Genomic DNA, 21,893 nt, shown 5'->3' on the forward strand with positions numbered 1-21,893 from the left:
GATCTCCATTCGCCTTTTTGTTTTACTGCGGTTCTTACTGTTAATGTAACTAGCCTAATTATATAAAATATTGAGTTGCACCCCCTTATGCCATCAGAGCAGCCTCAGTTTGTCGGGGCATAGACTCTACAAGGTGTCGAACGCGTTCCACAGGGCTGCTGGTCCATGTTGACTCCAATGCTTTCCAAAGTTGTGTCAAGTTGGCTGGATGTCCTTTGGGTGGTGGACCATTGTTGATACACACGGGAAACTGTTGAGTGTGAAAACCCCAGCAGCGTTGCAGTTCTTGACACACTCAAACCGGTGCACCTGGCACCTACTACCATATCCCGTTCAAAGGCACTTTAATATTTTGTCTTGTCCATTCACCCTCTGAATGGCACACATACACAATTCATGTGTGGATTTAACAGGTGACATGAATAAGGGATCAAAGCTTTCACCTGGATTCACCTGGTCAGTCTATGTCATGTTCTTAAAGTTTTGCACAGTCAGTGTATTTCACTTTAGTTTAATAACGTACTAATATATAGGCTAAAGTTTTTACCTAGCATAAGTTGAGTGGTGAATGGAGATTAGCTGTTGAGGACGAGAGAGTCTGGTTGACACTGCCGGTCCATAGGGCCCACAGGATTCTCTGTGACTGCGTCCTAAATGGCACCTTATTCCCTATAAAGTGTATTACTTTTGACCAGAGCCCTATGGGACAGCCTATGAGTCATTAATTCCACTGGGCGGCTGGGTTGGTTTCTAGGTCTGCAGCAGAATAATTTGCATGTACTCAGGCAGTTCAGCACAGAGACGATATAGTACAGACTGACAGCTAGGCAGTCCTATGTGGCCCTGCCAGTTGCTCCTCACTGTGTGTGTTCATGTATGCAAATTGATGTGTGTGTGTGTGTGTGTGTGTATAATGTACAGTATGTGTTATAATGAGCCCATGCATGTTGTTTTGTATGTGATTGAACCATGCTTTCATCTCTGTGTGGGCTCCTGTTCTGTCTGTCTCCAGGTATTCATGGAGGATGTCAAGTCTCGGGGGCCGTTCATCTACTCTGTGTTGGAGTCTGCTCAGGCCTTCTTGGCACAGCACCCCTTCCAGGAGCCCGAGGAGACGCTGCCCGACGGAAAAGGTCTGCCCACCGACCCCAAAACCGTGCCAAATGACAACCTACATATGTAGGATCTTAATTTGAGCTAGTTTGCTACAGGAGGAAAATAATCCTGCAGCAACAGGAAATGTTAATTATTATGTGGATTATAATTAATGGAAATGTTTTGTAGCGGTTGATACATTTTTTGTTAGGGTAAATCAAGTCGGATATTTTAAAGTGGAAAGTACAAACTTTAGAAGCCTTTTTAAACCTGAATACACTCCAAGTTTGCAACAAAAGAGTCACCAACAAAAGAGTGATCAAATTAAGATCCTACATCTGTAGGTGCCATTCCTCCCCATACCACCCCACCCTGCCACATTGCCACACACACCAAAACCAGACCTGAGCAGTGAGAACAGAGCGAGATAGGGAGTTCAGTAAGTTGATCTCCAGCAGGTGTGTATCTACCATTAGGTCTGATTAGCAGCTACCTGTCCTGCTGTATCAGAGTGGATCAGAGAATGTATGTTTGGGGAGAGCAGTTGGGTCGGGACCAATTAGCCCAGTTCACACCATCTGGTCAAATCAATAATGCAGCATGCTAGGCTGTTTCTGCCCCCCACTCTCCTTCCCCCCCTCCCTCGCCCTCCCCCAACCAGCGTCCTCTTGCTCTCCACCACTGGTGGCACGCAAGGGGAAAAGATGGGGGCGAACTCTCTCTGTTTCTCTGCCCCCAACAAGATATTTCTCACAGTTTCTCCTATCCAACTGTTTCTTTCTACTGATGTTTGCACCAATTGGGGCTAACACTCTCTTTGCCTGGCTGCCCAATCCCTCACCCTGTTCTCCTTCTCCCCCCTCTTCATCCCCTCCTCCCCCTCCAGAAGTGTCTCCGAGGAAGCGGATCCTGAACGTGAGTCGCTCAGTGTGGAAGCAGGCCAACGTGGCCAGTGACCTGTGGGAGAAGCTGACTGCCCGCTGCGTGGACCGACACAGGTCAGATATGCGGCACAGGCCCACTCCACTGGGCTACAATACACCCATGATTCTGGGTTTTCGATTGGCTAGAGATGTTTTTACCCTGCCTGTACTCAAATATCATTGGGTCTTTATTTTGACAGCATCAAGGAAAATGCTATGGCCGGAATAAGGTTAGGGTTGGTGTATTGCTCAGGTATTAGGGTGATGTCTTGCGTTAGTGGTAAAACTGCATACGACAATGTATAAAACAACTGTAGAAGTTAAAGTATTCTGTCTGTGTCCAAGGCACATGGAGCGGACCCTGGAGCGCCTGCTGCAGACCCAGGCAGCCATGGAGGAGCTGGCGGTGGCCCTAGAACAGGCTGAGGGGGTCCGGGATGCATGGGAGCCTGTAGGGGACCTCTTCATCGACTCACTGCAGGACCACATCGATGCCACCAAGGTAAGCATGTATGTGTGCGTCTCAAATATTAAGCAACCTGTCTGCTTCAAATAAAAAGCTGGGCTTGTTTGTGTGTGTGTGCGTGTGCATGTGCGCGTGCGCGCGCGTGTGTGTGTGTGTGTGTGCGAGTGTGTATGTGTGTACTGTGCTCCTCACCACCAGGGCCAGACAGAATCTGCAGATATCAGATTTCACATCAAAGTGATTTGAAATATAAAATACCTGTGGAATCGACACAGATGAAATAGTGCCTGAAACATGAACAGATCCATCTTTATTGCTTAGATATGGAGACAATGCTGTGAAGATATTGATAAGAAAACTGTCTAGAAGATTCCCTCTAGCTACGCTCGCTAATCTGTTAGCTGTGAAGAGGCTCCTCCACTCTGCTGGCTAGATGGCTGTTATTTCACTGTAATTATGGAAGATCAGTCTCTCTATCCCTCTGCTCTCTTAGCTTTGTTTCTGTTAGTATTGTCTCAGTGTGGTTTAAGTGTTCCTGGGCGACATGATTTGATTTGATTTTTAATTTATTTATTATGATCTTATTAGTGTTTAAGTCTTGCGTCTTCAGGACGTGTGTGCCACATGGGCTTATAAGACACTGTATTTGCAGTAGCAAAATGTAATTATAATATATACAGTACCAATCAAAAGTTTGGACACACCTACTCATTCAAGGGTTTTTCTTAATTTTTTTACTATTTTCTACATTGTAGAAAAGTAGTGAAGACATCAAAACTATGAAATAACACATATGGAATCATCTAGTAACCAAAAAAGTGTTTAACAAATCAAAATATATTTTATATTTGATATTCATCAAAGTAGCCACCCTTTGCCTTGATGACAGTTTTACACACTCTTGGCATTCTCTCAACCAGCTTCATGAGGAATGCTTTTCCAACAGTCTTGAAGGAGTTCCCACATATGCTGAGCACTTGTTGGCTGCTTTTCCTTCACTCTGCGGTCCAACTCATCCCAAACCCTCTCAATTGGGTTGAGGTCAGGTGATTGGAGGCCTTTACACAGCCTGGAGATGTGGTTTTGGTCACTGTCCTGTTGAAAAACAAATGATAGTCCCACTAAGGCCAAACCAGATGAGATGGCATATTGCTGCAGAATGCTGTGGTAGCCATGCTGGTTAAGTGTTCCTTGAATTCTAAATAAATCCTGACTGTGTCACCAGCAAAGCACTCCCACACCATCACACCTCCTCCTCCATGCTTCACGGTGGGAATCACACATGCGGAGTTCAACCATTCATCTACTCTGCATCTCACAAAGATTGGAACTAAAAAATTGGACTCATCAGACCAAAGGACAGATTTCCACTGGTCTAATGTCCATTGCTCATGTTTCTTGTTTAAAGCAAGTCTCTTCTTCTTATTGGTGTCCTTTAGTAGTGGTTTCTTTGCAGCAATTCGACCATGAAGGCCTGATTCACACAGTCTCCTTTGAACAGTTGATGTTGAGATGTGTCTGTTACTTGAACTCTGTAAAGCATTTATTTGGGCTGCAATTTCTGAGGCTGGTAACTGTAATGAACTTATCCTCTGCAGCAGAGGTAACTCTGGGTCTTCCTTTGCTGTGGCTGTCCTCATGAGAGCCAGTTTCATCATAGCGCTTGATGAAAGTTTCTTCAAGTGCAGTCGCAAATGTTCCGGATTGACTGACCTTCATGTCTTAAAGTTATGATGGACTGTCATTTCTCTTTGCTTATTTGAGCTGTTCATGCCATAATATGGACTTGGTCTTTTACCAGATAGGGCTATCTTCTGTAAACCACCGCTACCTTGTCACAACACAACTGATTGGCTCAAATGCATTAAGAAGGAAAGAAATTCTACAAATTAACTTTTAACAAGACACACCTGTTAATTGCAATGCATTCCAGGTGACAACCTCATGAAGCTGGTTGAGAGAATGCCAAGAGTGTGCAAAGCTGTCATCAAGGCAAAGGGTGGTTACTTTGAAGAATGTCAAATATAACATGTATTTGTTTAACACTTTTTGGGTTACTGCACGATTCTATGTGTTATTTCATAGTGTTGATATCTTCACTATTATTCTACAATATAGAAAATAGTAAAAAAATAAAGACAAAGGGCTGAACAAGGGCTGAAAAAGGGCTGTAGGGCTGTATCCAGGCATTCCACATTGCGTCTTGCATAAGAACAGCCCTTAGTCGTGGTGTATTGGCCATATACAACACCCCCTCGGGGCTTAAATATATAATGTTTTACTGTTTACTGGTTTGCTGTTTTGTTAAATGCACTTTAAATAAATTGTGATTTGATTTGAAAGGGCACAGACCTGTGCAAAATATACTGTAAACCTCATTATAATTTAGCAGTATGAACCCTAAATAGAAACTTTTCTTCCCAACGACGTGTGTTGTAAGGAGATAACTGTGCATCATTCAGTTGAATAAACTAGCGTTAAATATTAACCTCCTTATAACACATTTTTTCAGAAAAGTTTCAAATTTAATTACCTTGCCTGATTGTTATGAGGTTTATGGTAGCCTTTCCTACCCACAAATCTGTGCTCCTTTGCCACCATAAATGTCACACTCAGTGTGTTTCAGTGTGTTTATGTACACAATTCATTTGTTTCAGAGAAAGTGTTAGTTTCTATCTTTCTCCTACGTTCATTCTCCCAAACGGACAGCCAATTAAGCCTAACGACAGCAGGCAGTGCATTGAGTCAATAGCCAGTGACATGTTGATATGACGGAGGTCCCTCAGTTCATTGGCTGATGTTGAATCCCCAGCCAGTCATTTGTTTAGTTGTTAAGTCACAATGATCATGTCAATGTTTGCCTTGCTGTCAGTGCCAGCACATGTTCCTCATTTTTCTATGTCTCCAGGGCAGGCTTTCCAGCAGCCTCTGTCTGTCTGTGGTGTACACACACACACATACACTCTCTCTCACACACACACACACACACACACACACACACACACACACACACACACACACACACACACACACACACACACACACACACACACACACACACACACACACACACACACACACACACACACACACACACACACACACACACACTCACACTCACACTCACACACACACACTCTCTCTCTCGCTTCTCTGTCTCTCGCTCTCTTTCTCTCTCTCTCTCTTATCTCATGTTTTTGTCATGAGGCTGCAGCACAGACGCCATTAGCTTGATATAACTGCAGCACTGTGCGCACACACACACACACACACACACACACACACACACACACACACACACACACACACACACACACACACACACACACACACACACACACACACACACACACACACACACACACACACACACGCACACGCACACGCACACACACACACACACACACACACACATCCCTTAGATCATTAGTGCTGTTTTGGCTGGGTTGATCTGACTCTTAAGTTGCGTAAGCCATGAAGGGTCCCTGTTGTATCTCTCCCATGGTGATGGGTGTTTGTGCGGGCAGCAGCTCCAATACTAGGTCCACAGTCCACACAGCCACATAACAGAGTGAGTCTAATGCCATTAAACTCAGTCAACTTGGGGAAAGGAATTGGGCATGCATTGTGAATTTTTTATTATTTGATGAATGTTATGAACAAAATTTCAATTGATTTCTATAATTTACCGAGTTGAAAACCCTGCCAGTACCATGTGGGGGGGAGGGCGTGTGTGTGTGTGTGTGTCTGTCTATGTGCCTCTCCCTCTCTAATTCTCTCTATTTACTTCCTCTCCCTCTCTAATTCACTCTATTTCCTCCCTCTCCCTCTCCCTCTCTAATTCTCTCTATTTTCTCCCTCTCCCTCTCTAATTCACTCTATTTCCTCCCTCTCCCTCTCCCTCTCTAATTCACTCTATTTCATCCCTCTCCCTCTCTAATTCGTTCTCTATTTTCTCCTTCTCCCTCTCTAATTTTCTCTCCATTTCCTCCCTTTCCCTCTTTCTTATTTGCTCTCTTTCTCCCTCGCCTTCCTTTCTCTCATTTCCCCTTCCTCTCTTTTCACCTTCTACATCTCTCTCTTTTCCTCCTCCCACCCTCTCTCCCTCCCTCTCACCTCCAGTTGTTTAAGGAGGAGCTAACTCAGGTGAAGGAAGGCATGAAGCACATCAATGACCTGGCTCATGAGCTGGCCATTTCTGACGTCCATTTGTCCATGGACAACGCCCACTCCCTGGAGCACCTCAACAGTCGCTGGAAACTACTGCTGGTAACTGGACCTGAACCTCCCCACAACCACCTCCCTCAACCTCCCCATAACCTTCACACAATCTCCCCACAACCACCTTCCGTCCATACAACCTCTCCACAACATCACCTTGACTTCCACTCAACCAGTCGATAACATTATCTCAACTGAAAACCTTAACTTTACCCTCAATCTTTCTTCAAACTACCCTCACAACTTCCCATAAACCTCCCCTCAACCTCCCCACAACATCACCTCAACATTGCCTCAGAATCCCTTCAACCTCCCCATAATACCCTTGCTGTTAACGTTTTATTTGATTGACTTCACTTCACATCTGTGGTAATTGCACATCCTCAACCTTCCCACAACATCTCTTCAACCTCCATACAACCACTCCGCCTTTAACAACCTGGTCTTCCATGGCTCACTTCCTCTGTGGTCATCTCACAAGACATCTCAAATCAAAGTGTACATGTGGGAACATGTGTGTCTGAGCAAGTGTGAAGTCATTAACGTCTGTAGAAATGAATGTACGTAAGTGTTAAGTTGTCTATTGTCTTTGTCTATTTATGCTTTTGTATTGGAAGAAAAATAAAATCTTGCAAAAAATAAATGCTTACTTGCAAGCTCTCCTCAACAGTGCAGTACAAATATCTACAAAAATAATCAAAAATCAAATAATACCATCTGATCGAGTTTCTGACCGAGTTTCTTGCAGTATGGCTCAGTCGTAAAGTGAGACGCTACAACAGTCTGTGAGTTTAGGCTTAGCTGCAGCTTTGCCTTGGCCTCTCTTGTGATTGCATCATTTTGGAGAGGATGCAACAAATGATGCCTTTTGTCTCCAGAGTGAAACCTATTGGATTGTTCTGAGGGGAAAGTGGTGAGGATGCCAGGAATCAGCAAATAAGGCAAGGGCTCAGATAAGAAAAGAAGGCTTTTCTCTTTCTCCTCTGTTCCCTGTGTGTTGCTCTTTCTCCCCTGCTCCCTGTGTGTTGCTCTTTCTCCCCTGCTCCCTGTGTGTTGCTCTTTCTCCCCTGCTCCCTGTGTGTTGCTCTTTCTCCCCTGCTCCCTGTGTGTTGCTCTTTCTCCCCTGCTCCCTGTGTGTTGCGCTTTCTCCCCTGCTCCCTGTGTGTTGCTCTCTCCCCTGCTCCTTGCGTGTTGCTCTTTCTCCCCTGCTCCCTGTGTGTTGCTCTTTCTCCCCTGCTCCCTGTGTGTTGCTCTTTCTCCCCTGCTCCTTGCATGTTGCTCTTTCTCCCCTGCTCCCTGTGTGTTGCTCTTTCTCCCCTGCTCCCTGTGTGTTGCTCTTTCTCCCCTGCTCCTTGTGTGTTGCTCTTTCTCCCCTGCTCCCTGTGTGTTGCTCTTTCTCCCCTGCTCCTTGTGTGTTGCTCTTTCTCCCCTGCTCCCTGTGTGTTGCTCTTTCTCCCCTGCTCCCTGTGTGTTGCTCTTTCTCCCCTGCTCCTTGTGTGTTGCTCTTTCTCCCCTGCTCCCTGTGTGTTGCTCTTTCTCCCCTGCTCCCTGTGTGTTGCTCTTTCTCCCCTGCTCCCTGTGTGTTGCTCTTTCTCCCCTGCTCCCTGTGTGTTGCTCTTTCTCCTCTGCTCCTTGTGTGTTGCTCTTTCCCCCCTGCTCCCTGTGTGTTGCTCTTTCTCCCCTGCTCCCTGTGTGTTGCTCTTTCTCTCCTGCTCCCTGTGTGTTGCTCCTTCTCGCCTGCTCCCTGTGTGTTGCTCTTTCTCTCCTGCTCCCTGTGTGTTGCTCTTTCTCCCCTGCTCCCTGTGTGTTGCTCTCTCCCCTGCTCCCTGTGTGTTGCTCTCTCCCCTGCTCCTTGTGTGTTGCTCTTTCTCTCCTACTCCCTGTGTGTTGCTCTTTCTCCCCTGCTCCATGTGTGTTGCTCTTTCTCCCCTGCTCCCTGTGTGTTGCTCTTTCTCCTCTGCTCCTTGTGTGTTGCTCTTTCCCCCCTGCTCCCTGTGTGTTGCTCTTTCTCCCCTGCTCCCTGTGTGTTGCTCTCTCCCCTGCTCCCTGTGTATTGCTCTCTCCCCTGCTCCTTGTGTGTTGCTCTTTCTCTCCTACTCCCTGTGTGTTGCTCTTTCTCCCCTGCTCCATGTGTGTTGCTCTTTCTCCCCTGCTCCTTGTGTGTTGCTCTCTCCCCTGCTCCCTGTATGTTGCTCTCTCCCCTGCTCCTTGCGTGTTGCTCTTTCTCCCCTGCTCCCTGTGTGTTGCTCTCTCCCCTGCTCCCTGTATGTTGCTCTCTCCCCTGCTCCTTGCGTGTTGCTCTTTCTCTCCTGCTCCCTGTGTGTTGCTCTTTCTCCCCTGCTCCATGTGTGTTGCTCTTTCTCCCCTGCTCCATGTGTGTTGCTCTTTCTCCCCTGCTCCTTGTGTGTTGCTCTTTCTCCCCTGCTCCTTGTGTGTTGCTCTTTCTCTCCTACTCCCTGTGTGTTGCTCTTTCTCCCCTGCTCCATGTGTGTTGCTCTTTCTCCCCTGCTCCTTGTGTGTTGCTCTTTCTCCCCTGCTCCCTGTGTGTTGCTCTTTCTCTCCTGCTCCTTGTGTGTTGCTCTTTCTCCCCTGCTCCCTGTGTGTTGCTCTTTCTCTCCTGCTCCCTGTGTGTTGCTCTTTCTCTCCTGCTCCATGTGTGTTGCTCTTTCTCCCCTGCTCCTTGTGTGTTGCTCTTTCTCTCCTGCTCCCTGTGTGTTGCTCTTTCTCCCCTGCTCCTTGTGTGTTGCTCTTTCTCTCCTGCTCCTTGTGTGTTGCTCTTTCTCCCCTGCTCCCTCCCTGTGTGTTGCTCTTTTCTCTCTTGCTCTGTCTGTCTCTCTTGTACTTTCTCTTGCTGTCTCTCTCAATTCAATAGTTCTATTCAGTGATTAGTCTGTCTTCCGTTGCCAAAGTAAGAACACAGAAACCTATTGAACGCCCCCCCCCTCTCTCTCTCCCTCTCGCTCTCCTCCTCCCCTCATTCTCCTGTTGAATAATGTGATGCTAAATCCCTGTCATTTGAATAACATCATATGCTGCTGCTGCTCTCTCTGCTGTGACACAGACGTAATGCATTTTTTTTAAGGCTGATACTCTAATATTTTTGGTCTTGAATAATTTAGTAATTCTGCTGCAAACCTCCGTTAGCCTAGTAGTCTAGCGGTAGTAGAGATAGATGGTAGTACGCTGCTGAGTTGGCACCGACATCTCCTTGCAGCATTCCAACTGCTCCAAATTAGTCTGAAGCAATCTGCGTAGGCTTGAGTGCATCCTGCCTTATTCATTTGGGCGAGCCAGTGTGCACAGCCGTGTGTATGTTGAGCAATGGTGATGTTTTCCTCTCCATAATGCTAACTTCTCATCTCAGCTCGTTGGGCTTGCTTGTGCTTGAAGTGCCTCGGGATAAATGTGCCTTGTTCTATCTTACTCTATCTCACTCTCTTTCTCAGTGTGATTGGCAGGGCCAGCTCCAGGCATAAGTGACATAAGTGGCCGCTTAGTGCCCCCAGCACTAAGGGGCCCCCGACCCCAAAAACGATAAATATATATATATATATACTACTGGTTAAAAGTCTTAGAACACCCACTCGTTCAAGGGTTTTTCTTGATTTTGACTATTTTCTACATTGTAGAATAATAGTGAAGACATCAAAGCTATCAAAAAGCACATATGGAATCATGTAGTAACCAAAAAAGTGTTAAACAAATCAAAATATATTTCATATTTGATATTCTTCAAATAGCCACCCTTTGCCTTAATGACAGCTTTGCACACTCTTGGCATTCTCTCAACCAGCTTCACCTGGAATGCTTTTCCAACAGTCTTGAAGGAGTTCCCACACATGCTGAGCACTTGTCGGCTGCTTTTCCTTCACTCTGCGGTCCGACTCATCCCAAACCATCTCAATTTGGTTGAGGTCGGGGGAGTGTGGAAGCCAGGTCATCTGATGCAGCACTCCATCACTCTCCTTCTTGGTAAAATAGCCCTTACACAGCCTGGAGGTGTGTTGGGTCAGTGTCCTGTTGAAAAACAAATGATAGTCCCACTAAGCTCAAACCAGATGGGATGGCTTTTCTCTGCAGAATCCTGTGGTAGCCATGCTGGTTAAGAGTGCCTTGAACTCTAAATAAATCACAGACAGTGTCACCAGCAAAGCACCCCAACACCATAACTCCTTAACTCATAACTCCATGCTTTACAGTGGGTACCACACATGCAGAGATAATCCATTCACGCACACCGCGTCTCACAAAGACACAGTGGTTGGAACCAAACATCTCTAATTTGGACTCCAGACCAAAGGACAAATTTTCACCTGTTTAATGTCCATTGCTCATGTTTCTTGGCCCAAGCAAGTCTCTTCTTATTGGTGTCCTTTAGTAATGGTTTCTTTGCAGCAATTGGACCGTGACAGCCTGATTCAAGCAGTCAACTCTGAACAGTTGATGTTGAGATGTGTCTGTTACTTGAACTCTGTGAAGCATTTATTTGGGCTGCAATTTCGGAGGCTGGTAACCCTAATGAACTTATCCTCTGCAGCAGAGGTAACTCTGGGTCTTCCTTCCCTGTGGCGGTCCTCATGAGAGCCTGTTTCATCATAGCGCTCAAGGGTTTTTGCGATTGCACTTGAAGAAAATTTCAAAGTTCTTGACATTTTCCATATTGACTGACCTTCATGTCTTAAAGTAATGATGGACTGTCGTTTCTCTTTGCTTATTTGAGCTTTTCTTGCCATAATATGGACTTGGTCTTTTACCAAATAGGGCTTGTTGGCTGCTTTTGACTGGAATTGTATATACAAAAATATGTGGACAACCCTTCAAATTAGTGGATTCGGCTATTTCAGCCACACCCGTTGCTGACAGGTGTATAAAATCGAGTACATAGCCATCCAATCTCCTTACCGAAGAGCTCAGTGACTTTCAATGTGGCATCGTCATAGGATGCCACCTTTGCATCAAGTCGTCAAATTCCAGCCCTGCTAAAGCTGTCCTGGTCAACTGTAAGTGCTGTTATTGTGAAGTGGAAACGTCTAGGAGCAACAACGGCTCAGCCGCGAAGTGGTAGGCCACACAAGCTCACAGAACGGGACTGCTGAGTGCTGAAGCGCATAAAAATTGTCTGTCCTCGGTTGCAACACTCACTACCAAGTTCCAAACTGGCTCTGGAAGCAACGTCAGCACAAGAACTGTTCATCTGGAGCTTCATGAAATGGGTTTCCATGGCCGAGTAGCCCCACACAAGCCTAAGATCTCCATGTGCAATGCCAAGCGTCGGCTGTAGTAGTGTAAAGCTCGCTGCCATTGGATTATGGAGCAGTGGAAACGGGTTCTCTGGAGTGATGGATCACGCTTCACCATCTGGCAGTCTGACGGACAAATCTTGGTTTGGCGGATGCCAGGAGAACGCTACCTGCCCGAATGCATAGTGCCAACTGTAAAGTTTGGTGGACGAGGAATAATGGTCTGTGGCTATTTTTCATGGTTCAGGCTAGGCCCCTTAGTTCCAATGAAGGGAAATCTAAACGCTACAGTATACAATGACATTCTCGATGATTCTGTGCATCCAACTTTGTGGTAACAGTTTGGGGAAGGCCCTTTCCTGTTTCGACATGACAATGCCCCTGTGTACAAAGCGAGGTCCATAAATGGTTTGTCGAGATTGGTGTGGAAGAACTTGACTGGCCTGCACAGAGCCCTGACCTCAACCCCATCGAACACCTTTGGTATGAATTGCAACGCCGACTGCAAGCCAGGCCTAATCGTCCAACATAAGTGCCTGACCTCACTAATGCTCTTGTTGCTGAATGGAAGCAAGTCCCCGCAGCAATGTTCCAACATCTAGTAGTGGAAAGCCTTCCCAGAAGAGTGGAGGCTGTTATAGCAGCAAAGGGGGGACCAACACCATATTAATCCCCATGATTTTGGAATGAGATGTTCAACAAGCCGGTGTCCACATACTTTTGGTCACGTAGTGTATATATATACACTGAGTGTACAAAACATTAGAAACACCTGCTCTTTCCATGACATAGACTGACCAGGTGAATCCAGTTGAAAGCTGTGATCCCTTATTGATGTCACCTTCAAACAGTGTAGATGAAGGGGAGGAGACAGGTTAAAGAATGATTTTTAAGCCTTGAGACAATTCAGAGATGGATTATGTCTGTGTGCCATTCAGAGGGTGAATGGGCAAGACAAAATATTAAAGTGCTTTTGAACGGGATATGGTAGCAGGTGCCTGGCGCAACGGTTTGAGTGTGTCAAGAAATGCAACGCTGCTGGGTTTTTCACGCTCAACAGTTTCCCGTGTGTATCAAGAATGGTCCAAACACCCAAAGGACATCCAGTCAACTTGACACAACTGAGGGAAGCATTGGAGTCAACATGGGCCAGCATCCCTGTGGAACGTTTTCGATATCTTGTAGAGTCTATGCCCCGACAAACTGAGTCCATGCCCGATGAATTCATGCTGTTCTGATGTCAAAAGGGGGGTGCAAGTCAATATTAGCAAGGTGATCCTAATGTTTTGTACATTCAGTGTATATACACATTTTGGGGGGAATTCAGTCTGGGTCTCAACTTACTGTTGAGAGTTAGAATAGTAGAATACGCACAGTGCAATGTTTTTTATTTGGCTGTGCAGTAGTTTTTGTCTTGTTATGTCAGTCACTGACAGTCACGCAATTAGCATGTCAGCTAAATTTTTTTAGATTTGTAAGTTAGTCTAGCCAGCAATCTATATTTGTAGTAATCACGCAGGGCAGGTATCCAGGGTCCCCTATTGATTTTGTTAGTCTCACTCCGATATCATTAACATGGTAAGTCTTGGCAAAATGTTTAGAATTGTAGCTTTAATACATACATTTTTCTCTCCGCCGTCAAGAGGGCCACTAAAATGTTTTGTCCACGAGGTAGGGGAGCCCCCCCAACCAATTCTCGCTTAGGGCCCCAAAAGGCCAGGGCCGGCCTTGGTGAGTGGATTTAGCGCCCTTTGTTTGTGGAGCTGTTTCGACATCCTCTGACAATGATTTACATGCTGAATCGAATACCTCGTAAATAAACCAGGATTAGTCCTCAACAAATCCCTTTTAGGACAGCCACATCGACAAAAACACACCGTACAGAGACAATGAATGGCACACCTTATTTTCACGAACTCAAATCCCTCTCGCTTGTTGACACACACCCACACACCCCCACACCTCTATTCCGATGCACAGCTTACTGTGAAATGACTGTCATCGTTTGAAAAGAGCCTAACAGATCGGAGTGGATTCAGTGTCGTCTTTCCCTACTCGGTGCTCTTCAAAGGGCTATGGCAAGGTGGCAGGGGAGGTGTGTCAATGTTTACATTTTTTCATAGCCCTATCTTACTGCCAAACGAAGGATGAGGAGAGGAGGAGGGAGGGAGATGTTTGTGTGTGTTTGTAGCGGGTGTGAGATGAGATAAAGACGATTCCGTTATTCTCTTTGATTCTTTTGATCAAATGTAATTGAGTTTTGCCCGTGCTGTGTGTGTGTGTTTGTGTGTGTGTGTGTGTGTGTGTGTGTGTGTGTGTGTGTGTGTGTGTGTGTGTGTGTGTGTGTGTGTGTGTGTGTGTGTGTGTGTGTGTGTGTGTGTGTGTGTGTGTGTGTGTGTGTGTGTGTGTGTGTGTGTATCATGTAAATGTGTGTGTGTTTGTGTGTATAATTCAATGTCATGTAAATGTGTGTGTAATGTAATGTAAATGTATGTCTCCTCGCAGGGCTCCATTGAAGAGCGTCTGAAGCAGCTGCAGGATGCCCATAGAGACTTTGGTCCTGGATCCCAGCACTTCCTCTCCAGTAAATGCTCCTCCACATTCATTAGAAGCTGGCGCCGGGTGCTGTGACGCTCTGTGCCACGTTGTGCCACACTGTGCTATGCCTGTATAGTGGCTGGGGGCAGGATGGGGGTGGGATGTTGAAAATGCGGATGGGGGGGGGGGGTTTGTAGGGGGGAAGGGGATTAGAACATGGTTGGTCACAGTGTGAGGCTGTGTGTGTGACTGTGTTGTCTGGGTCGGGTGACGAGGGGGCAGGCTTTGTACCTTGAGCCCCCACTGAGTCACAGCAGCAGTATTGTGTGTCTGTGCTCAGTCACGTGTGTGTGTGCGTGCTGCTCTGTGATGGTGGTGGTAGTTAAAGGGAACCCCTACTGTCCTCGGTTCCCCCCCATCCAGCTCTGCTGTGTCAGCACTGTCATGCTTCTGGGGCTGATCTATTTATCCCTGCCAGGAATGTGTGTGTGTGTGTGTGTGTGTGTGTGTGTGTGTGTGTAGCTGCCTCACTGTGTTCATTGTGACAGTGTCCTTGTGTGTGTGTGTGACTCCCTTAACTTCCCAGCCATTCCAGTCTAGCCTATTCCAGTCCCAGCTAGCTTACCCCTGTAGCTTACTGCTAAAATGCTACATTGAACGGGTCTTGTCAATATTCCTCCTCCGTCTCCCATATATCCCATAGCCTTTGCAAACAACCTAATCCTCTCTGAGACTGGACACAAAAGGCTGCTTTTCCCTTCATTCAACTTTAGCTCACCTGTTGTGTGACGCAGCTCTCCCTCTGTGGTGCCTGAATGTTCACAGACGGTCTGGGTAGATGCGGGTCATGCCCTAAATGGCACCCTTTTTCCCTATTCAGTGCACTATACCCATAGGGCCCTGGTCAAAAGTTGTCCACTAAATGCACTAAATAGGGAATAGGGTGCCATTTGGGACATGAACATGGTCAGTGGTTATGTGCAAATGGCTTTTCATGCTTGATGTGCCTCAGCAATTGATTTCCCCCTCACTTTCAGGTTCAGTGCAGATACCCTGGGAACGCGCCATCTCTCCAAACAAAGTGCCCTACTACATCAAGTAAGTCCAACTGTGTGTGTGTGTGTTGGGGGGGGGGGGGGGGGCTAGGGGGTCTGTGTGTGTATGTGTAGTACATTAAGTCCAACTGGGGGACATGAGTGCAGACAGTCCAAAAGTGTGTGAAGAAAAAAGGTCTTTAGGTCGTTGTTGAAAAAAGACATTCACTTTGCTTGAGATGGCAGTGTTGAGTTACCTGGAGAGAACACATTCATACTAAGGTATCCCTCAGAGGACAGTATTGAGTTAAGACCCTTCCCTGACCTCTTATTTATTCATCAAATCTCCATCCTCCCTGGTTGGGCTGAGTTTATCTTTCAGCTCTGAGGTGTGTGTGTGTGGGGTGTTGTCGTTGTGTGTGCATCCATCCATACACGTGTGCGCACATGTGTACTGTGTGTGTGTGTGTGTGTGTGAGTGTGTGTTTGCCTTGTACACGTGAGTGTGTTTTGTCAGCGTATCTCTTTTACAAATGAGTGTATTTATTTTCTTAATCACTGCTGTTAGCCCTGGGCCCCGTTTGGCCTCTCTGCTGCCCCCGTTTTCACCCTCCCCCTCCCTGCTCCAGTAGCCCCCCCTCCCTGTGCTGCCTGATAATTCCTTATGGGCTGTGTAATTGTGCCACTGGAGGGGAATATCTGATGGGCCCTCTGTCGGGCATCTAATCGATTCCAACAGTCTCACACAGGTAATAACGAGCGCTGGAGTGAAGTGGCCCCGGGGTCCTGGCAAACTTCCTGCTCGGGGCTCGCTCATTTATTTAACTGTGCTCGTCATTTATTTATTGGCTATCTTTTTCTCCCCTATATATTTTCCTTTTCCTGCGCTGCGCGGCTCCATGTAGCAGTTGCTGGCAGGGATTTGGGTTGAGTGCTCAGATAGGTTGTCTGTTTAATGAAGTGTAGAGACAGTAGCAGCTCTCTGTGTGAAGCCTCTTACATGGTTGCCGTAGCTCCGTCAGAGCGGTAGGGTGAAGCAGTAGTAGCAGCTGGTACACAGTGAAGGGTGAGGAGTGACCGTAGTGGAACATTGGTCCTACTGCCTTCTTGTTGCTGTGTGTCTGAGCTTTGCAGGTTCATAAACTCATAATTGGAAACAACTCTGTCTACTTTCTCCCTTGTTACACTGTACCTGTCTCTCTATTCCTCCTCCTCTCTACACTGTCCTCTGCTCCCCCCCACCCTCTCTCTAAATTCATCTTTCTCTTTGCTCTGTTTCTTTTTCCTCTTCTCTAACTACTTTACTCTTTCCTCCTGTAACTCTGTCCCCCTTTGCTCTCCACCTCTCCCCTCTCCCCTCTCCACCTCTCCCCTCTCCCTTCCTCAACTCCCTCAGCCATCAGGGCCAGACGACATGCTGGGATCATCCAAAAATGACGGAGCTGTATCAGGCACTGGGTAAGACAGAGACAATTAAAGAGTTCCCCTCTCTGAGCTTTTTCCACTTAGGCCCTCACCGGCCACCTCCGCAGGGGCCTCGTCACCGTCACCCCGTACCTCATTAAGGCCCCGTATTTCAGACACCCCCGAGATGGACGACACTGGTCTCCTCAACCTGCGGGACCAATTTGCCGGCTCTGTGATTAGCTATTTCCTGCATTTAAATTAATTGTGATTAAATGGCATCGGATTCCTTTTATTAATGGGATCTGACAGGGGGTTTGTCCACACACACACACACACGTTGAGATGCTATCAGGGATGGAGGGAGCGGAATTATGTAGCAACATGGCCCCTGCTAATGACTCACTGATGGACTGATAAATGCGGGGAGAATGAGGGCAGACGAGGGGTGGTGTGTCTCATCTGGAGGAAGACAGTGGGAGGGGGGAAGGATGGAGAGAGGGAGAGAGAGAGACAGAGAGAGTGAGAGAGATAGATGGAGAGATAGGGGAGCGAGAGAGAGAGAGAGAGGGGACGGAAGAGTAGAAGGGGGTTTGTTTTCTCTCTTGTCCTCATCCTCTGATCTTCTCTTTTTCATTTTTTCCCTCCCTCCCTCCCTCCCTCCCTCCCTCCCTCCCTCCCTCATTAGCGGATCTAAACAACATCAAGTTCTCAGCGTACCGGACGGCCATGAAGCTGCGGCGGGTGCAGAAGGCTCTGAGATGTACGTATTGTGTTTTAAAACCTCATTCATTGGGTGAGAAAGCTGGAGCTCCAGAGCAGTGTGTGTAGGCTTTTGTTCCAGCCCGGCTATAGCACACCTAATTCAGCCAGAAAAGGTCTTACATTTTAGACCATGATTAGTGAAATCAGGAGTTGCCCATTCCCTTCCTTAACTCCTAGGGTATATCTGCCACCAAGGTCACCACTACCAATCGAAGTCATTGATTAGCCTAGCGCTAACTAGCTAGCTACAACTCCTCATCCAACCAGCTACAACCCTTTCTATCCATCATTAGGTCTAAATCACTGTCATACATGCTAATTAAACTCATTAATTGGCCCAGTTAAGTTACATGAGGGGAGGTAATTAGCCAAGGCCATGTGGATGAGTGAGGCATAAACGTGTGTGTGTGTCCTCCAGGACTAAGCGTAGTAGCCTTATCTTTCACTTTCCAGACATCCCCCCTCTCCTCCTCTCCTCCATCCCTCCCTCCCTCCTTCCCTGGCTCCACCTGACCCTGAGTCAGCCCTGCGGCCATGCTTCGCCATGGTTGGCCGCTCACATCCCTTTCCACGCTTTCTCCATTCACACTCTCTCTCCGTTGTCCATCCCTCCACCCCTCTCTCCACCCCAACCCTCTCTATCCGACACAGGGAAATGGCCTGCGAAAGCACAGCATAAATGGACCGCTGAAAACGATACCCTCCTATTGCTTTCTCTCTCTTCCTCTCTCTCTCTCCCTCTCTCTCTATTTTTCTCTCTCTAGCACGCCTCATCGTGTGCTGGTCTGCTAGTTCGTGTCGTTAGGAGAATTAATTGCCAGGCTGCCATAGTAACTACTGAGTTTCTCCCTCCCTCCCTCCCTCCCTCCCTCCCTCCCTCCCTCCCTCCCTCCCTCCCTCCCTCCCTCCCTCCCTCCCTCCCTCCCTCCCTCCCTCCCAGTATGGATGATTGAGGAAGGCTCTACAAAAGCACATCTAAAATGTATTTTAGTGTCTCCTCTCCTCTCCCAACCCTAACCCACTATAGCCATGTCCTCTACTCTCCCAACCCTAACCCACTACAGCCATGTCCTCTCCTCTCCTAACCCTAACCCACTACAGCCATGTCCTCTACTCTCCCAACCCTAACCCACTACAGCCATGTCCTCTACTCTCCCAACCCTAACCCACTATAGCCATGTCCTCTACTCTCCCAACCCTAACCCACTACAGCCATGTCCTCTCCTCTCCTAACCCTAACCCACTACAGCCATGTCCTCTACTCTCCTAACCCTAACCCACTCCAGCCATGTCCTCTCCTCTCCTAACCCTAACCCACTACAGCCATGTCCTCTCCTCTCCCAACCCTAACCCACTACAGCCATGTCCTCTACTCTCCCAACCCTAACCCACTCCAGCCATGTCCTCTCCTCTCCTAACCCTAACCCACTACAGCCATGTCCTCTCCTCTCCTAACCCTAACCCACTATAGCCATGTCCTCTACTCTCCCAACCCTAACCCACTATAGCCATGTCCTCTCCTCTCCTCTCCCAACCCTAGCCCACTACAGCCATGTCCTCTCCTCTCCCAACCCTAACCCACTACAGCCATGTCCTCTACTCTCCCAACCCTAACCCACTACAGCCATGTCCTCTCCTCTCCCAACCCTAACCCACTACAGCCATGTCCTCTACTCTCCCAACCCTAACCCACTACAGCCATGTCCTCTCCTCTCCTAACCCTAACCCACTATAGCCATGTCTTCTCCTCTCCCAACCCTAACCCACTACAGCCATGTCCTCTACTCTCCCAACCCTAACCCACTACAGCCATGTCCTCTCCTCTCCCAACCCTAACCCACTGCAGCCATGTCCTCTACTCTCCCAACCCTAACCCACTACAGCCATGTCCTCTCCTCTCCTCTCCCAACCCTAACCCACTATAGCCATGTCCTCTACTCTCCCAACCCTAACCCACTCCAGCCATGTCCTCTCCTCTCCTCTCCTCTCCCAACCCTAACCCACTATAGCCATGTCCTCTACTCTCCCAACCCTAACCCACTATAGCCATGTCCTCTACTCTCCCAACCCTAACCCACTCCAGCCATGTCCTCTCCTCTCCTCTCCCAACCCTAACCCACTATAGCCATGTCCTCTACTCTCCCAACCCTAACCCACTCCAGCCATGTCCTCTACTCTCCCAACCCTAACCCACTACAGCCATGTCCTCTCCTCTCCTCTCCTAACCCACTATAGCCATGTCCTCTACTCTCCCAACCCTAACCCACTCCAGCCATGTCCTCTCCTCTCCTCTCCCAACCCTAACCCACTCCAGCCATGTCCTCTCCTCTCCCAACCCTAACCCACTACAGCCATGTCCTCTCCTCTCCCAACCCTAACCCACTGCAGCCATGTCCTCTACTCTCCCAACCCTAACCCACTACAGCCATGTCCTCTCCTCTCCTCTCCCAACCCTAACCCACTATAGCCATGTCCTCTACTCTCCCAACCCTAACCCACTCCAGCCATGTCCTCTCCTCTCCTCTCCTCTCCCAACCCTAACCCACTATAGCCATGTCCTCTACTCTCCCAACCCTAACCCACTATAGCCATGTCCTCTACTCTCCCAACCCTAACCCACTCCAGCCATGTCCTCTCCTCTCCTCTCCTCTCCCAACCCTAACCCACTATAGCCATGTCCTCTACTCTCCCAACCCTAACCCACTCCAGCCATGTCCTCTACTCTCCCAACCCTAACCCACTACAGCCATGTCCTCTCCTCTCCTCTCCTAACCCACTATAGCCATGTCCTCTACTCTCCCAACCCTAACCCACTCCAGCCATGTCCTCTCCTCTCCTCTCCCAACCCTAACCCACTCCAGCCATGTCCTCTCCTCTCCCAACCCTAACCCACTACAGCCATGTCCTCTACTCTCCCAACCCTAACCCACTATAGCCATGTCCTCTCCTCTCCTCTCCCAACCCTAGCCCACTCCAGCCATGTCCTCTACTCTCCCAACCCTAACCCACTACAGCCATGTCCTCTACTCTCCCAACCCTAACCCACTATAGCCATGTCCTCTCCTCTCCCAACCCTAACCCACTATAGCCATGTCCTCTCCTCTCCCAACCCTAACTCACTACAGCCATGTCCTCTACTCTCCCAACCCTAACCCACTCCAGCCATGTCCTCTACTCTCCTAACCCTAACCTACTCCAGCCATGTCCTCTACTCTCCCAACCCTAATCCACTCCAGCCATGTCCTCTACTCTCCCAACCCTAACCCACTCCAGCCATGTCCTCTACTCTCCCAACCCTAACCCACTGCAGCCATGTCCTCTACTCTCCCAACCCTAACCCACTGCAGCCATGTCCTCTCCTCTCCTAACCCTAACCCACTACAGCCATGTCCTCTCCTCTCCTCTCCTCTCCTCTCCTCTCCTCTCCTCTCCTCTCCTCTCCTCTCCTCTCCTCTCCTCTCCTCTCCTCTCCTCTCCTCTCCTCTCCTCTCCTAACCCACTCCAGCCATGTCCTCTCCTCTCCCAACCCTAACCGACTACAGCCATGTCCTCTCCTCTCCTCTGCTAACTCTAACCCACTCCAGCCATGTCCTCTCCTCTCCCAACCCTAACCCACTACAGCCATGTCCTCTCCTCTCCTCTCCTAACCCACTCCAGCCATGTCCTCTCCTCTGCCACCCTTTTATCTCCCTGTTTAATTCCACCTGTCATTAGAGGACACACTTTTATATCCAGTCCTCTGCCCAGCCTGGGATGGCCATTCAAATTAGTTTAGAGGAACAAAATCACATTTGGGTCGACGCTCTCACAATCTGTCAGCACTTAAGTGGGAGAAAAGTTGAATAAGTGTTCTCTCCTTCACTCTGCTGTCCCTGGTGGTCTGTGTGTGTGTGTGTGTGTGTGTGTGTGTGTGTGTGTGTGTGTGTGTGTGTGTGTGTGTGTGTGTGTGTGTGTGCGCGTGCGTGCGTGCGTGCGTGCGTGCGTGCATGTGCCCATCCAGTGGACCTGTTGACGCTGGTGAGTGTGGTGGACGTGTTCAGGGAGCAGGATCTGCAGCACGGGGAACATGTGATGGATGTGGTGGAGATGATTCATGCCCTGACCGGCCTGTATGAGAGACTGGAGGAGGAGAGGAGGGCCATCGTGGTCAACATCCCTCTCTGTGTCGACATGTGCCTCAACTGGCTGCTCAATGTCTACGACAGGT

General features: G+C 48.2%; 1 protein-coding gene across 1 annotated transcript in view; it reads left to right on the plus strand.

Moving 5' to 3' along the window:
- The window catches only part of LOC139574227 (dystrophin-related protein 2-like), a 189,233-nt gene that overhangs the window by 123,598 nt on the left and 43,742 nt on the right, over window positions 1-21,893 (plus strand). Inside the window, exons 5-13 of the mRNA XM_071398595.1 lie at window positions 1,013-1,133; window positions 1,982-2,093; window positions 2,364-2,520; window positions 6,607-6,753; window positions 14,451-14,529; window positions 15,521-15,581; window positions 16,914-16,975; window positions 17,610-17,684; window positions 21,687-21,891. Of these exons, the coding sequence (XP_071254696.1) occupies window positions 1,013-1,133; window positions 1,982-2,093; window positions 2,364-2,520; window positions 6,607-6,753; window positions 14,451-14,529; window positions 15,521-15,581; window positions 16,914-16,975; window positions 17,610-17,684; window positions 21,687-21,891 (1,019 nt within the window). The remainder of the gene's footprint in view (window positions 1-1,012; window positions 1,134-1,981; window positions 2,094-2,363; window positions 2,521-6,606; window positions 6,754-14,450; window positions 14,530-15,520; window positions 15,582-16,913; window positions 16,976-17,609; window positions 17,685-21,686; window positions 21,892-21,893) is intronic.

Source organism: Salvelinus alpinus, chromosome 4 (genome assembly GCF_045679555.1).
Source record: "Salvelinus alpinus chromosome 4, SLU_Salpinus.1, whole genome shotgun sequence".
NCBI lineage: Eukaryota > Metazoa > Chordata > Actinopteri > Salmoniformes > Salmonidae > Salvelinus > Salvelinus alpinus.